At 38.1% G+C, this 18,830-nt stretch overlaps 1 protein-coding gene across 8 annotated transcripts in view; it reads left to right on the top strand.

Annotated features, from left to right (window-relative positions):
* Window positions 1–18,830, top strand: part of CadN (neural cadherin) — a 722,349-nt gene that overhangs the window by 366,310 nt on the left and 337,209 nt on the right. For all 8 annotated transcript variants that reach the window (XM_071656109.1, XM_071656108.1, XM_071656106.1 and 5 more), the window contains exons 3-9: window positions 7,330–7,521; window positions 8,625–8,871; window positions 10,562–10,778; window positions 13,144–13,254; window positions 13,553–13,718; window positions 13,904–14,412; window positions 15,897–16,130. In XM_071656109.1, the coding sequence (XP_071512210.1) occupies window positions 7,330–7,521; window positions 8,625–8,871; window positions 10,562–10,778; window positions 13,144–13,254; window positions 13,553–13,718; window positions 13,904–14,412; window positions 15,897–16,130 (1,676 nt within the window). The remainder of the gene's footprint in view (window positions 1–7,329; window positions 7,522–8,624; window positions 8,872–10,561; window positions 10,779–13,143; window positions 13,255–13,552; window positions 13,719–13,903; window positions 14,413–15,896; window positions 16,131–18,830) is intronic.

Genomic DNA, 18,830 nt, shown 5'->3' with positions numbered 1-18,830 from the left:
GAAATATGTCATAAATCAGACGAAATGCCACCACAAACGACATGTGTCATAGATCTAAGGAAATGCTGACGTGATAGACGTAGACACAATTGATAAAGGTGACCCCTGGCGTGACACCAGATTATATAAGAAAGGTGATAATAACCACTCAATTAAGTCTCACAGATTTCGCCATATTGTAAATGAAGCTGTTTACAGTGCCTACATGGTAAAAAAAAAAAAATACTCAGTCCCCAAGTGAACTTGAGCTGACCTGCTCGTGAATGACCCGTTCATACCCTCCTGTGCAGATGATGCTATAAGGGTGAAAATCATGACCACACAAGACACGTGGAACCCACCAAGTGAGTGACGTCAGCATTCTTCCTCCGCGAACGACCATGTATGTACAGGTCATTAGGGCTAGTGAGATGTAAATGAGGAATTGAGGATCAGTACAGTGATGATCATGATGTCACTAGGACTTGTATTAGTTGAATAATGCTATTTGATGACGTCACCTTGTAAGACAGGCAAAATTGCATAGTTACAAAGCAGTTGAAGATGCTGATATTGAGGTGGTTAAAAGAGTTGAACACTTGGGAACCACTGGAATCACTGAGGCTGTACACTTGAATACAAACAGGAAAGGCATATCGTCTTATCCCTTTGGGAAATCCTGGAAGGTAAGGTCCAAACTTACATTGGAAAATGATTCCCTATTGGCACAACAGACAGGGGAAAACTTGGCATAATACAACCCCTAAAATCAAATTGTATAATAAACATAAAAAGAAAATTTCTTGAACATCTGGGTCCAAGGATATTCAATACATTTCCTTGGGACATCGGTGGAGAAATTTTAGGAGACCCTAGATAGTAAGTAACAAGTCCTTGACAGCCTGGCTAACCTATGTCCAACTCAGAGGCTTAGACCTAGACCAAGCTTTTGTGGTATAAGACCTCGCAAAATTTCACTCGGTAAATACCACATTGGGCAGAATGTGTAGATTACATTGTTGTATGATAAGAGATGCTTTAGGGAGTATATGGGAAAGTGATATAAAAGTCGGGGGCTTGCAAATCTTCATAGTGCATAAGGTACATTTAGTGAAGTTCAAAGGAAGACCCATGGACATACAGAAATAGCTGAACAGCTTCCACCATTAAAAAACAGAGTAGCAAGGCTGCATATGTAACAAATGTTGACCTACAAGTGTAAACCTTTATGTACCAGGCAGTTACGAGAGAAACATCTTTGTAGAATAAGTTGTGTGGGAAGAAACAGCCTGCAAAACAATATATATGTTATATATGCTTTAGATATCTGGGAGTGGATTTGGCAGCAGATGGAACCATGGAAGTGGAAGTGAATCATAGGGTGACGGAGGGGGCGAAAATTCTGGGAGCATTGAAGAATGTGTGGAAGTCGAAAGCATTACCTTGAAAAGCAAAAATGGGTATGTTTGAAGGAATAGTGGTTCCAACAATGTTATATGGTTGCGAGGCGTGGGCTATGGATAGAGTTGTGCGGAGGAGGGTGGATGTGCTGGAAATGAGATGTGTGAGGACAATATGTGGTGTGAGGTGGTTTGATCGAGTAGGTAATAATAGGGTAAGAGAGATGTGTGGTAATGAAAAGAGTGTGGCTGAGAAAGCAGAAGAGGGTGTTTTGAAATGGTTTGGTCACATGGAGAGAATGAGTGAGGAAAGATTGACCAAGAGGATATATGTCAGAGGTGGAGGGAACGAGAAGTGGGAGACCAAATTGGAGGTGGAAGGATGGAGTAAAAAAGATTTTGAGTGATCGGGGCCTGAACATGCAGGAGGGTGAAAGGCGGGCAAGGAATAGAGTGAATTGGAACGATGTGGTGTACCGGGGTCGACGTGCTGTCAATGGATTGAACCAGGGCATGTGAAGTGTCTGGGGTAAACCATGGAAAGTTGTGTGGGGCCTGGATGTGGAAAGGGAGCTGTGGTTTCGGTGCATTATTACATGACAGCTAGAGACTGAGTGTGAACGAATGTGGCCTTTGTTGTCTTTTCCTAACGCTACCTCGCACACATGAGGGGGAGGGGGATGTTATTTCATGTATGGCGAGGTGGCGATGGGAATTAAAAAAGGCAGCAAGTATGAATTATGTATATGTGTATATATGTATATGTCTGTGTGTATATATATGTATATGTTGAGATGTAGAGGTATGTATATTTGTGTGTGTGGACGTGTATGTATGTACATGTGTATGTGGGTGGGTTGGGTCATTCTTTCATCTGTTTCCTTGCGCTACCTCGCTAACGTGGGAGACTGCAACAAAGCAAAATAAATAGATGAATGAATGAATATTAGGTAAAATGTAGAGCCTTGATGGAATGAGCCGTCGACAGGTTGGATACATATAATCGGAGATAGTGTTTTCTGGCTTACTGGTAACACAGCTGGGCCAGACTCTTTAAATGAATTTTTGAGTACGCAGAAATGTGGAAAAATGAAAAATTATGCAATGTTCAGGTCCTAAGGATTCTGGATTTTGGATGATGCTGTACCTGTATCGTAAATGCATTTGAGCAATGAGTATCTAATAAATTATGCTGGTAAAAATATACTGCATAGTAACTAAAGGCATTAACTTCGATTGGAATTACCAGGATTTACCATAGATATACATGATGTAGATTAGCTGATAAAAAAGTGTGATACTCAACTAGACAAGAAGTATTTTGTAAAGTGCTGTAGCTTTTGTTTGACAGTATTGTAATTTTTATCAGAATTATAGCATCAGCAAAGGATTGTAGGAAGATAATGTTTTTACAGTTTTTATTTCTGAAAATGAAGTAGAGAACAATATATAAAAATGATTATTCAAACTCTTAATACTGTGGATCTTGAGTTGATTAAGATTTTGCACATAAGTCTCCAGCTTTATTCTTCAAGAATACACACATATGTGTTTCTGTAGATGAGTGCATTTAGATGTAGGTCACTGTAGTTATATTGAAAATGTTATAGATTGTCTCCTTTCTAGATGTTCTGTTACTGTTCAGCTGACATTCTTTGCTTGCATACTATCTTGATGTCTAAAAATCTCTGTAATTAATGCTTTTAAACAAAGTATTTTATATATGTTGGACATTTAATTGAATAATATGTACGTTTTGCACATATCCTTATACAGCACTATTACATTTATTTTGTATTTATAACAAGTTTTATCCTTATATTTCATTTTGTGCATATAAGTAAATTTTATTCTGTAGAATCTCAGAGCGCTCAGCTATTCATCATGTTTATAGATATCAATTTTTACTTATGTGCACAACTGAAATGATTTGGCAGTTATTACTAACTTACAAATTGTTACAGTATTCACCAGCAGAGTGCTGTATATGTGTTGCTTTTTGGTGTTGGTATTAACCCATGTTTCTCTCTGTCTTTTTTTACCCTGCTGCCTAACCCTCGTCGCTTCTCTGGAATCCAGGCATCAGCTGTGAGTATATACCATACTTGGTGTGTGCATAACATGCTTACTTCTCTTAACCTGGTCTTCACTTTAACACAATAAAAAAGTTAGCAGATTAGTCTCATGATATTAAAACTTAAGGCAGATCTGTTACTGTTGATAATATCTCTAAGGTAATGCTTTACTGCATATAGTTGTATCGTTTACTTATAATGTAGCAATGACCAAACACAGTTTGCTGCCACATATTAAGATTAATGACTGAGAGTATACTCACTGCCACGTATTAAGATTAATGACTGAGAGTATACTCTTGAAATCTAACTAAATGATTGAGATTATACTTTTGAAATCTGACAAATATGTTTTACTGTATGTGACTTTATATTTTGTTTTTCATAATTTTTGTAAAAGTTTTTCACCATTTCTCACCTTAGTGAGGTAGTGCGCAGAATAGGTGAACAACAGTCTCATTTTCTTGAATTCACTGTTATGCTGAAACCAAAGCCCACCTTCCAAAGTCAAGCCCAAGGAGATGATAGAACAAACACAGTTACTAAACAACACTGCCACTAACCATATCACTGAAAAGCAAACAGTGAACTGGTACTCTTCCCAGAGCAGCAAACTCGAGTGAATGATAAAGAACATCCACACCTCCCATGTCACCCTAACCCCCACACATGAAGTACTTTTATCCCAAACCACCAACATCCTTCTTCCAAAAAAAAAAAAAAGGCATTCTTGTAAAACACTGTTCAAAACTCGGTCACATACTAACCACACTTCTTGTCACCTGAGTCATGAAAAGCTTACACAACTGTTAACCTACCATTCTTTCCCACTGATGCTCGCAACACAAACATAACCTTCAGGAACTCCCCTGCAGGAAGTCCTGACAAAATATAGAAATTACCATAAGAACATTTTTTGCCTGTTGCAGTCCACATGTTCGTGGATATCTTCAATCATTCTTAGCAACACGACAAAATTCCGAGCATCTGGAATTTTGCTAGTATATGATGCTTATCTTGAAATCCTCCAGATCATCCAGCTCTCCCTCCTCTTATTGCTATATATCACTGCAGTCTGCAGTATCCATACTTATTATAAAACTGATCTACAGCCAGAACATCTTACTTTCACCTATACAGTATAGTTTTACACTCACTGCACTTGGACCTCGCACAACATATCCTGGATGGCTTTAATCAACCACAAACCCCTTTCTACACAGTATTAGTGGCAATACATAGATATCACCATAGTATTTGTGAATGTCCCCTGTACTTGATACCACTCTCCACAACAGTGACAAAAAGTGGTGTGCTAACTAAATTAATAGCTGCCAAGCCAGAGTGACTAGCAAGGGTTTCTCTTCCAAAACCCTGAAGCTCTTTAGCGGAGTTTCCAAAGGAGCAGTTCTTTCTTGCACTTCCTTCATACTCTTTTTGTATAGCCTTCTTTCACCACTCTATGAAAGTCCTTTCATCATATGCAGATGACCTCACAGTTACATTGCAACAGCCTGATACTACCCAAGCACCAATAAACAGGCATCACTACAGCACACATTTAGAACTCTGACTCACCAAAAATGAACTAGTTGCTTCAGCCTAGCAGTCTGGCTTCACCCTTTTAACCTTTTGCTTGGTGCAAGTCCAGGCTATGCTTTCCTGTCACCCAAAATGGTCAGCTACTTCCGCTCTTCAAAACTCCAACCATACTGGGTATCACACATGACACATGACATTTACTTGCCATGTCACAAACATGAGCACAAAAGCAATAAACAAAGTTTCCTGAGAACACTGAATGTTACCAGATTTAGACAGAAATAAAAATCTCTTGGTGTCCTTTACAAACAAGTTATTTCCTCCATCATAAACTATGCTTGACAAGCCTGATCATCCATTCTGTCCAAAGCAAATATGATAAAAGCTGCAAGCAAAATTGCCGCATAGGACAGTCAGCAGCTGCTTAGCAAACACAAACATTCAGTAGTTGCATAGTAAGACAAAAATACTCCCTATACAATCCTATCTCATTGGCATTGTATTTTTGAATGCTGTTCTTTGGAATAGCATTAATCCCCACACATCCAAACCACTACTATAACCACCTACTGATGCCATAGTAGAAATTAAAAACTGACTCTCTGCCATACATTTCAACAACCTGTAAACATAATTCCCCCCTCTCCTCCTTCACAACAGTGACAAAGCTTGTATGTACATACTGAAATTACTTCGTAAGAAGTATACCACCCTCTCATCCAAATCGTAAACACCTTCCCACCAGGCAAGCACCCATCAGAAATTATGTTCTTCATACACATCAAAGTTAAGCTTGTTTTCATTGTGGACTCCACTCATCTCTCCATCATTGCAAACACCATTTCGTCGTATCCAATGAACCATTGTAACCTAGATGCAACTTCCACACTGAAAACATTGAACAATTACTTCCTTGCCTAGTACCCACTCCAAAGAGACATACAGAACATCACCACACTGTATGACCTGTAGTACCATCAAGTGGACATGGCTGGAATCTGAAGTGCTGTGGTAGCTTCAAAGAATGGGGGCTTCTGGGGTAGGAAGGTAAGGTAAGGTGAGGGTATATATTATACAAACGTACACACACAGAGTCATGCACTGGACACACCCCTTCACAGTAATTAGCAGGAAATGGCAGATAAGTATGAAAAGAAAAAAGGAAAAATATAAAAGTAACTTTATCTTCTTGCCCCAGTAGCCCCTTCTGTGGAGCTCCCACAGCACTTAGAAAGCCATCCATGTTAGTGGTGAAACAACAGGTCAAGATATGTGTGTGTCTGTTTAGGGGTAAAATACAGGACAGTTGGGGTGTAAGTGTTCATGTCTGGTGAGGAAGATGTGTCTTGTGCTTGGGATTGTGTGATATGTTGAATTAGCATATGTAGAGCTGGGGAGATGGGTTGTGCCCCGAATGCAGATGAGAAGGGATACATGGTACATGTTTGATGGAGTGAAGTTGAAGACTGGATTAGGAGGGAAGTTGTTTCGTGCTTGTTGGGTCATTTTGGTTAGCTTTGTATGTTTTTTATTGTTGTGTTTGGGGAAGTGGGATTTGTAAGTTTAGGTTCATGAGGTTTGAGCTAGAACTATGATAGTAATTTCTTCACTGAGGTGGTGGTTGGTTTTAGAGTGGTTTGGATGCGATTGATCCAGGGCTGTTGAGCTGGGATCGCCAAAGATATTTAGATGCAATTGTATTGTAATTATAATTGTATTGTAATTATTTTTGTTTCATTGTATACGTGCTGGATGTCAGTGGTTGCTGGGCAGCCAGTTATTATTTTGAGTGTTGTGTTTTGCTCATTGTGTAGATTTGTTATATTTGTTTTTGATTATGTGTTTATGTCTGAAATGCCACCTCACCAGACATACATCCATCTGAAACCACATTCCTCGTATGTATATTAGTTATACTTTCTTGCCTGTGCTCTCTACATCACATCCCTGCAACATTGCAAACACCAGTTTAGGTTATCGAAATGCCCTTCATACCCATGTTGCCACTACCACATTGAAGATGCTGAACACTTATTATTCAGTTGCCCAGCTTTCTCTCCACCTGAGATGCATGCACACCATCATTACACATCATGACCTTTAGTCTTGCTTGGTGGACATGGCTGACTTTCTAAGCACTTTGGGAGCCCTATAGAAAATGGAAGGGACTCATAAGGTTAGAAGGTAGGGTAATATGTATATATACATAATTTCCACTTTGACCTGTGCTCAGTGTTATCTTTTTCTTGCATGGGTGTACATCATTTTGTATTGATACTGAAATTGACAATGAACACAGAATGGATTATAATATTTCCACTAATTCATTCCAGATACGGATAATCAGCGAGTGATTCTACAGATCACAGATGTGAATGACGAGCCACCTTACTTCATCAACCGGCCTTTGCCTATGCAGGCAGTAGTGAAGCTCAATGCAGCTCCCAACACTCCAGTCTTCACTCTTCAGGCCAGGGATCCAGACAAGGATCATGATATTCACTACTTCCTCGTTAGGGATAGAAGTAAGTACATGCAAAAGCTATTGAAAAGGGATATTTAATGGGATTTGAAATTAGATTTATGATTGAATTATGACAGAAAAATGAATACAGATTCATTTGGAAGATGATTATGAATTGGTTCTGAATTCAGGTTTGTTTCACTCTCTGCATTCATGCATTAGACACGCAGTATGACTACATGGTATCACCTGTGGATCCATCAGTGATTATAACATAAGAAGTGCCAGTAAGACGACCCAGAGTTACTTAATGGTGTTCTTTTATACAGAGCATTAGCAAGACAGTTGAATATGTACAATTTAAGAAACCATTATAAGTTTCAGTGATGGTTATCTTAATTTGTAAAAAAACAGATTATAACTAAACATTATTCGTGAAAATTACCTAAATTACTTTCCTTTTAATACTTTTGATCAAAGATCACCAAGATAGATTCATGGGAAGAAAATGAAAGTGGTTGATAAGGATGGTACAAAAGAAATTTACATAAAACCTCAAGTGCAAAAAAATTAACTGTCTAAATTTAGCTTAGATATCCACTGGATGTTATGTGCGTATGGATGGTAATGAATAAAGATTATTTGATGTGACAGTCTGGTATGCATTTTTTATATATCTGGTGAGGAACTATGTGATAATAGTAAAGTTAATGAATGAGTGAGGCAATAGGAGTTGTAGCATAGTTTTCTCTGCTGGTAGAGTAGTATAGCACTGATTTTGGTGGTCAGGTCCATGTGGCATAACACTTCTTGTTGTTCCATTAATTAAAGTGTATTGTCTTTTGTGTTTTGTAATGTGACATGAAATTTTGAGGTTTTTCAAGGCGTCACAGACTATGTCTGCATGTAGTTATGCCACAAGCTGGAAGCTGCCTTTGGCAAGTTTGTATTATCAGAGTGCAAACTCATCAACGAACTTCTCAATCCTAAAGAGTCCATCTTTTCTCTCTAACTGATGGCAGTGCAGCCTTGAAGCTGCAGGAACCTTCGGGTAAGGGATCCTGGGATATATAATTATGAGTAAAAGGTCTACAACATACAGTATACTGTAGTGTATTGTTTCATATATTAAACAGATTACTCAGCAATGTTCACTTTTTCCAGCTGGAGGTCGATTTGAGGTGGATGAAAAATCTGGAGTAGTACGGACTCGAGGGTCAGAAATGTTTCAGTTGGACATGGAATATGTTTTATATGTCAAAGCTGAAGACCAGAATGGAAGGATTGATGATAAACATTTTCAGTCAACCCCTGAAGAGCGTTTGTCCATTGTGGGTGGTAAACGACCCCCACAGTTTTATCTCCCAAAATATGAAAAAACCATCCCAGAAAATGCAGCTAAAGATGCAGAGTAAGTTCATGTTAAATCTGGAAAGTGTTTGTTATATGTACAGATGCTCTTCGATTTATGATGGGGTTATGTTTCAGTAGATTTATCTTAAGTTGAATATCGTAAGTTAAAAATACAATTAATATGTACATTTTATACTGTACATCTAACCTACTGAACATCATAGCTTACCCTAGCCTACCTTAAACATTTTCAAAACATTTACATTATCCTACAGTTGGACAAAATCATCTAACACAAAGCCTATTTTGTATTAGTGTTGAATGTTGCACCATCGTAAAGTTGAAAAAATCATGCCAAAACATCGTAAGTCAGGGAGCATCTGTATATATCTTGATTACATCTGTGTGAGTGTTTCTGCGCATCTTTGTCTGTGATTAGTAAGTGTGGATTACTAGGAGAAAGACTTTTGCATATATTGGGTCTCATCTCTTAATCCCATATATTTACATTTGTATATATGTTAGTGGCTATAGATACTGACAAAACATTCAACACATCCTTGCACAACAGATAGCAGACATCATTTTCCACAATGAAAATAAAAGATAGTGAATCAGCTTTATATCTGGCCATCAAGCCAGAATTTTTCGTAAAGGCTTCGCCTTCAACATTTCCAAGCTGTACTGTAAAGTTTCCCAAGGAACAGCTCATTCCTCAATCTTCCTCATCCTCTGTTGACAAGTCATCACAGTGTGATAGTTCCTTTCATGTACATTCAACCTCACAATCGTATCACAGCAGGAACAAACAGGGATCACTGCATCATTTATTAGACAACTGGCTTATTGGTTTGTTTATTCCAACCAACCACCACCTTAACACTAAACCAGTGTTCTTAACATCCTTTCTAACTAACTTTTTGCCCAACATTTTTTCTTGGTCCACCTGATGAAGAAATGTTCACTTCCAGGATCATTCAGCTGATTTAGAGATTTGAAGGCTGTTTTCAGGTTCCCCCTCTTTTCCTTTCCTCTGTGACTGACAGCTTTTTAGCCCTCAGGCTGTAATTGTAACACTCTCTCTCTCTCTCTCTCTCTCTCTCTCTCTCTCTCTCTCTCTCTCTCTCTCTCTCTCTCTCTCTCTCTCTCTCTCAGGCAACATGCGAGGAAAAGAATCAGAAGTATAAGTTTTGAAAGTCAGGGAGATCTACAAATTTTTATAGAAAAAGATTAATGGCAGGTGCATAGGTTATCAGGGTATTGAAGAAGTGAAACTTACACTCTGGTACTGTAGTGAAACATGAGTTGTTTGCAGTTAGAGTGGCACAGAGAGTACAGGTGGTTCAGATGGCTTTCTGAAAGTAAATTGGGAAGGAGATTGGAGAGTAGGTGGATTGATGATACATTAAAAGAAGGTGAAAATTGTTTATTGGTTGATGAGGTAAAGATTGAGTAGTGAAAAGGTATATACATATGAATGAAATAAAATAAGGGTCTGATTTTCATGAAATATGAGAAAATAGATAGAATGGAAGGATGAGCATGATAGAAGCGAATGATGATGAACATGAGTTGGCATGATTTTAGAATGTTAAGATATTTTAAGATCATAGAAATAGTGTTCGCTTGAGGCTATCCTGTTATGCAATAGAAAGCCTGTAGGATACAGAAAATCTATCTTCATTTGTACATTAGTAATGAAAGGAACAAAATGTAGTCAGTATTAATGTCATTTCTCTTTTTTTCAGTATTATCTCTGTGAAAGCAAAATCTTTTGCTGATCGAGAAATACGGTACACATTAAAAGCTAAAGGCCAAGGTGCAGGTACCTTTAATATTGGGCCCACATCAGGTATTGTTAAATTAGCCAAGGAACTGGACTTCGAGGATGTTCGTCAGCCACACATCTACCAGCTGGTTGTCACAGCAACAGAAGATTCGGGTGGTTTCTCAACTTCAGTTGATGTGAGTACAGATTTGAAAGAATGTGTCAGAACATTTAGGTATACATCCCAATACTGTTCAGAAATTTACAGATTTCACTCTTTGCTAAATAGCAAATATAAAATGTTTTTACTGGTGCTGTAAAGCAGATGATAAGATATTTAGAATTTATTTCAGCTTGTGTTCTGACATCCTGCTTTGTAAAATGAGACATGATGCATTATATGATTAGTTAACATTAGATTGTTTTTTGTGCTTTAATACATAATTCATTACATTCTCATTGCAGTGGTTTTCTTACATGGATTCATATTTCACTTTAGATTATTATGCTTAAGGAAATTTCATGTTTTTTACATATATGAATATTATAGCACATGCATATGGATTCTCATTATCATAGTTAGAGCAGAACTTTTAGTACAGATAGGGTTGTGGAATATCACACAAGGGTGTTATGTGATGTTTCATGCAGAAAGGCATATGATTGTTGCACTGTCTCATATTTCCAGCATTGTTTCTTGGAAATACCTGCTTGCATGTTATCTACAACTTAACTTTAGGGTAATCAATGGAAGTATTGACTCACAATAGTTCATGTCATCTGAGTTTCCACTTTTTATTTTTTATGAATTACATACTTTGCAGTAATACTTTACATCATCTGAGTTTCCACTTTTTATTCTTTATGAATTACATGCTTTGCAGTAATACTTTATGTCATCTAACTTTCCACTTTTTATTCTTTATGAATTACATACTTTGCAGTAAGTGGCATGTGCTGAATTTTGTCTCGATACATATCATCTGAGTATCAGATTTAGGTTAGAACTAAGAGGTTAGAAAGATATCAAACACTGATGGTAGTTGTAAGTAAAGGTGTACTTGACAAACCTTGTATGAAATTGCTTCTGAACATCCTTAAGAAGTACCAAATATTAACTGTGTTAATTGCCCCAAAAAACTCACTGTATATCTTAAGATGCAAACTGTTAACACTACTTTTGAAACAGAGAGTCTCATGGTACTGAATTTTTGCTAGTGTCATTAATGGTTCTCATGTTTACTGGAGATATGTTCAGTTCTTTTATTATCCTTCCCATTTTTGTGGGGTGAACCACATAGATACAACCTGTCAGTTCCCTCAGCCATATCCTCCACTTATACCCAGTATGCTAAAGTTAATTCAGGCTTCACTACCATTGTATACACCTTGATTTTGCACCTAGATTCATTACTCAAAATCAACATCTTCATTTACACCTCCATGCTGACTTCCCCTACAAGTGTTTTTCCTGCTGCAACAAGGGAACATCAGGAATGACATAGCAAGAGCCTCATTTGCACATTGTCCACTCTCATGCTGTCGTGAATAATTTAGTGAAAATCACAAAGTGCCATCCATGGCTAAATATATTGTGTTTACCTTTGCCACTTAATATACCCCAGTTTAGTCTATTGATAGTTTGTCTCCATGCAAGCATACTATACATAAATTCTTCTCATGCACCAGAGTCTTTATCATACATCCATTTCTCCTCACTTGCATGAGTCCTTTTTACTTTACTTCAGCTCTCCTATTACCATCCTGATTGATCATCTCTGTGCAGGTTCCATTTCATACGCATTTAGTCTAATTTTACATTATGACTTTGACGTCTGTCTTTATGCTAAGGAGAGTTTAGAATTGACAGGCATATATCACATACACTCGTTACTGTTGTTTGGTTTGGTGAGGTCTGGCAGATTAAATGCTAAGTTGGTTAAACTAATAACAGTGTCTGAAAATAAACATTGTCTGATGTAGGAGAATTTTAGGATATTTAGAGGCAAGTCTTTGTGCATGTCTTGGAGGATATAGCCTAGACTATATGATTACTAGTAGAAGCATAGTACACAGTTACCAAAGCACTTGCCCTTTGAAGTGCTTCAGTTCTGTTTAGATATTAGGCATAGTAAGTTTACCTAGTTTGCTGTATGTTGTGGAGTGTGGGAGTGGCAAATAGTTTGCTGTATCTGTGCTTGACAGATTGTTGCTCTTAATTGTACCTTTCTATTATCTGAGTTTTTTGTTTTGATTGAATTTGGCCTAGATTTAAAGTTTCAATCATTTGTGAATAGCAATGATTTTATTTAGGTGTTTTAGCAGCTGCACTGTGTATGCTGAAACTTAGAATGAGTTGTCTGGCCATGGTAGGTATTTGTAAGTTAGAGGTCTAAACTGAAATTTTTTATTCTCATAGTTCTGAAATGCAGGTGCTGAATCTTTTGCATTGATGTTAAGAAAGTTACTTGTATGGTAAACTACAAAAAGGGAATGTCACTTACCACAATGTACTTAATGACTGTGTTGTAAATATATCATTTCGTCTGATTTCTCTTGCAGCTGACGATTAAGGTGACAGATGTCAACGATAACCCTCCCAAGTTTGATCTCCCAGATTATCAAGCCCATAACATTGATGAAGATATCCCCATTGGTTCATCAATATTAAGGGTAAGGTTTGGCATATTTACTTCTTGCTCAGTTTCTGTAGTGATGGCTTATTATTGGTTAAAGTTGATACATGGAATAGCTAAGGCGTAAAGGTTTTAGTTCTTGAATTATTTTACACAGGATATCTCTCAAAGTTGGTTGTTATTAGTGTCTGACTGATCAGGGTTTTGTAATGTATAAGCCATCTCTTTATAAAAGCATGAAAAATGTTTTGCCTCCACTCTGTATATATAGACTGATTTTTTTCTAGTTGCCTTGTATTGTTTCTGAATAACTATTTTGTCCTAAACATATATAGGTGAAAGCACGTGATGATGACTCTGGGACAAATGCTGAGATTACATATTCAGTATCTGATGATCATTTTCGTGTAGACAACAAAGGAATCATATATAACCGCAGGACCTTAGATGCTGATGACAATAATGCATATTATGAGTTTATGGTAACAGCCACTGACAGAGGTACGTTGACTTATTGACTATTGATCAAAATGTATATTTAGTTTGTTGAGATTCTATGTACATTTTATGCTTCATCTGTATATAATTGATGTTTGATATATGACCTGAAAGCCCTTTCTATGTGATTTCTGTGTTGATAATATGGAAGTAAACTCTTTATAGTAATTGATATGTGTTATTAACAGGTGAACCAGCGAAGGAGGGTACAGCAACAATTCGTATATATACCAAAAATAAAAATGATGAAGAACCCAATTTCTCGCAACAAGTATATACCCCAAATGTTGATGAAAATGCAGGACCGAAAACTCTTGTTACAACTGTAGTGGCATCAGATAAAGATGGTGATAATGTAGAGTTTGGTTTTGTTGGTGGAGTAAGTAAATCTGGCCAGTTTGTTATTGAGAAGATGACAGGCGTTATCAGGTTGCACAATGGTCCCATCTCCCTTGATCGTGACAAGTACGAGCTCAATGTTACTGCTGTAGATAATGGAAAATGTTGCCCAGGTGGAAAACATTCTCGACATACTTCTACAGCTGTTGTTGTGGTATTCATCACTGATGTCAATGATAATAAGCCTGTCTTCAGGGACTGTGCCTCGTATCATGCAAAAGTAGAAGAATCGGCTCCTAATGGTTCACCTGTCATACCTGTACAAGCAACTGATGATGACAAAGGTGTCAATGGACAGGTATGTATGTCAGATATGTGTTTTGGTTAAGTGTTTTGAGTGCAGTTATCTATCTATTTATCTATCTATCTATATCTCTAACGCCTGATCCAATTGGAATTCCCTCAAAAGGGTGGCTGTGGCAACAGAGTCTCAATAACTGTAGACCTCCAGTGCTACTTCTTAGCCTTTAGTACCTTACCCTTAACAGGCCACTGGCAGAGGGCAACTCTAGTATGGTGTTTGCTGAGGCTCCTACCTAATGTTCCATATGACTACTTCTATCTAATGTTCCTAACCCTATTTTTAACCCTCTTGTGTACTTTTGTTATTCTCAAATGGATGGTAGTACTGTATTATTTGATCACAGTTCATCCCTTACCTTTGATTAAGATGAGTAGCACTTATTGAGTCACTCATTTTGACTATGACATGCACATATAAATGCCATTTACATTTATTTTGAGAAAAAATATTAAAAAAAAAAAAGCTATTGAAAAAAATCTTTCTCATTGAAGACTCTCCTTGTGTAACTAAGGCTTGAAAACGTGGTCTTGATTGAATTGACCGGCATTTTCTATTGAGATCATATTCATATGGACAATGGAAAGATTCATGTTTAGAGACCCATTCCGTGCTGAAATTTTTTTTTAAGATAAAAAATTTTGAATTGAAGCCCATTGTGTTAACTGCTCATCATGTGGTTTATGCTTATCAACGTAGTTTAGTGAAGCTATATAATGTATGAATGGAATTATGTTTATGTATCATATACATTTTTCATATTCTCTATGTTTACATGTGTATACTTATGTGTATACTTGTTTATTTGATGTGTAATCAAAACATTGTTTTGAAATACAAATATATTGGTATACCCCTCAAAAAACAGAGCAAAAGATTGGTCCTTAAGATCTCTAGGAAGTATCCTGTACCAGTAAGTAATATCAGTTTCCATACCTTTATTTTGCTGGTTTTGAATAAGATAGTGCAACAAATTAGGTTTGGGTAATTCATCGTGTAAGTGGAACTATGTTTCTTAGAATGTTTTCTGCTGGATAATCATTGTGTAAGTATAGTAATTGGGTATCATTACTTCTATCCAGTATTTCCAGTAAGAGAAACTTGAGAGTGTTATTAAGGATCTAGTTTTCAACAGATTATGTTGTAGGACTCCTGTTTTCTGAAGTGTTTTAAGTGTTTTAAGTTCCAAAAGAAGGGACAGAGAAGGGGGCCAGGTGAGGATATTCCCTCAAAGGCCCAGTCCTCTGTTCTTAACGCTACCTCGCTAATGCGGGAAATGGCGAATAGTTTGAAAGAAAAAGAAAGTCTTGAGAAATTAACTACTGATGAATTGTATGTAGCAGTGTTTTTAATTGTTGTTTTTTTTTGGTATACCTTAAGATTGAGGGCATGAAACAATGTCAGGGTTATATGATAGTCACTATACCCATAACTTCTACTTACTTTTTTTTTCATCAGGGTTGATTTTATGCTTTCTTTAGGTTCGCTATAGTGTTGTTCAGCAGCCCAACCAGAAAGGTACCAAATTCACAGTTGATCCAGAAACAGGAGAGGTAACCACCAATAAAGTATTTGATCGTGAGGGTGAAGATGGCAAGTTTGTGTCAGTTACTGTGAAGGCCACGGATAATGGAGATCCATCATTAGAAGGTGTTTGCTCCTTCACTGTGGAAATCACAGATATCAACGATAATCCTCCGCTGTTTGATCGTCAGGTAAGCTGTATGACCATCCTTTCTGATCATTATGGTGAGAATGGTTGTTCATGTCATTTGCAGTTGATGTCAGTGAAGATAAAGTGGTTCATTGCCCTACTGGTTTTCATGACATAAGTGTCTGGTTGTTAATGCACTTTAGTTTGTTACCTGTATATGGGAGTATTTTGTGCAAAACACTACTGGTTGACTCCCATCCCTACCTACAATTAAACTATATGCTATCCTGCCCAAATATAAGCATTTGTTGTATAGAAATTTTTTTTTTTTTTTTTTTTTTTTTTATACTTTGTCGCTGTCTCCCGCGTTTGCGAGGTAGCGCAAGGAAACAGACGAAAGAAATGGCCCAACCCCCCCCCCCCCATACACATGTACATACACACGTCCAGACACGCAAATATACATACCTACACAGCTTTCCATGGTTTACCCCAGACGCTTCACATGCCTTGCTTCAATCCACTGACAGCACGTCAACCCCTGTATACCACATGACTCCAATTCACTCTATTTCTTGCCCTCCTTTCACCCTCCTGCATGTTCAGGCCCCGATCACACAAAATCTTTTTCACTCCATCTTTCCACCTCCAATTTGGTCTCCCTCTTCTCCTCGTTCCCTCCACCTCCGACACATATATCCTCTTGGTCAATCTCTCCTCACTCATTCTCTCCATGTGCCCAAACCATTTCAAAACACCCTCTTCTGCTCTCTCGACCACGCTCTTTTTATTTCCACACATCTCTCTTACCCTTACGTTACTTACTCGATCAAACCACCTCACACCACACATTGTCCTCAAACATCTCATTTCCAGCACATCCATCCTCCTGCGCACATCTCTATCCATAGCCCACGCCTCGCAACCATACAGCATTGTTGGAACCACTATTCCCTCAAACATACCCATTTTTGCTTTCCGAGATAATGTTCTCGACTTCCACACATTTTTCAAGGCTCCCAAAATTTTCGCCCCCTCCCCCACCCTATGATCCACTTCCGCTTCCATGGTTCCATCCGCTGACAGATCCACTCCCAGATATCTAAAACACTTCACTTCCTCCAGTTTTTCTCCATTCAAACTCACCTCCCAATTGACTTGACCCTCACCCCTACTGTACCTAATAACCTTGCTCTTATTCACATTTACTCTCAACTTTCTTCTTCCACACACTTTACCAAACTCAGTCACCAGCTTCTGCAGTTTCTCACATGAATCAGCCACCAGCGCTGTATCATCAGCGAACAACAATTGACTCACTTCCCAAGCTCTCTCATCCCCAACAGACTTCATACTTGCCCCTCTTTCCAGGACTCTTGCATTTACCTCCTTTACAACCCCATCCATAAACAAATTAAACAACCATGGAGACATCACACACCCCTGCCGCAAACCTACATTCACTGAGAACCAATCACTTTCCTCTCTTCCTACACGTACACATGCCTTACATCCTCGATAAAAACTTTTCACTGCTTCTAACAACTTGCCTCCCACACCATATATTCTTAATACCTTCCACAGAGCATCTCTATCAACTCTATCATATAGAAATCAATATATTATATATCTGTGGAGTCCCTTGTATCTATTAGTCTTCTGCTGTGCTCAGGAAGGTGGCCATATCCAGTGGTTGGGACCAAAGGTCATAAAGTGTAATGATATGCGTTCTTCAGTGTGTGGGGAGTGCACAGAACTGTGGTGTTCCTGGGCTCTGCCTGTATGAGGTTATTCCATGAGTGTAAAGTCATCCTTGGTTAGGTTGTATCATCCTCACTGGATGAAAAGGAGTGAAATTTCCATGAGAAATTTCACTCTTCAAAGGAGTCCTTGATTTCTCTGCTATTGATTTTAGCGCAGCCTTGAAATTGCAGGGGCCCTGTTGGAGGGGTCCTGGTGTTATATAACTTAAATTAATTGAAAAGCCTTTGTCGTCAGCTTCTGGCTTTACCTCTCTGAAGAAGGATGTTACAAATGTGTAAAAAAATGAGCTAAGGCATGTGAGTGAGCAGGAGGGAAGGAGGGTGAGGTTTTTTAGGAGAGTTGGATCAAGGACCAGTTTAGGCTTCAGGAGAGGTGAGTCAATTTTTGTTTGCAGATGTTATGGCTGTGATGGTCGTCTCAGAAAGACGAGAGAGAAGTTAGAGACAGAATTTGGGAGAGTGAAAGAAAAAAATTGAAAACATGTGAGCAAAATGAAGGTGATCATGTGCAGTAGAAAGATGGAACAGGATTGTTTGAAAGTAAGTCTTGATTCTGAGGACCTGGAGTAAGTGGAGTGTCTCGGATACCTGGAAGTGGACATGGCAACAGATTGAATTATGGAGGCTGAAGTGAGCCATATGTTGGGAGACAGGGATAAGGTCCTAGGTGCATTGAGGAGTATCTGGAAAGAGGGTAGTTTATGTTTGAGCATAGGCAGGTATGTTTGAAGGTATGTAAGTTCTTGCAGTGTTTTATGGATGTGATGCTTGGGCCCTAAATGCAAAGAACAAATGAGGGTGGGTGTGATGGAAGTGAAGTGCCCAAGGATGATAGATGGCAGGTTGATTGTTTAAGAAATGAGATTTTAAGGGAGAGGTGTGATAGTGAGCAAAATATGATCAAGAATGCAGAGAAGGTTGTGCTTAAATGTTGTGGATGCATGGAGAGGATGAGTAAAGAAACTCTGATTGAGGGGATACATGTGCCAGAAGTGAAG

Source organism: Panulirus ornatus, chromosome 62 (assembly GCF_036320965.1).
Source record: "Panulirus ornatus isolate Po-2019 chromosome 62, ASM3632096v1, whole genome shotgun sequence".
NCBI classification, from domain to species: domain Eukaryota; kingdom Metazoa; phylum Arthropoda; class Malacostraca; order Decapoda; family Palinuridae; genus Panulirus; species Panulirus ornatus.
Note: the sequence above shows the minus strand (reverse complement) of the source record. Positions and strands in the feature narration are given on the sequence as shown.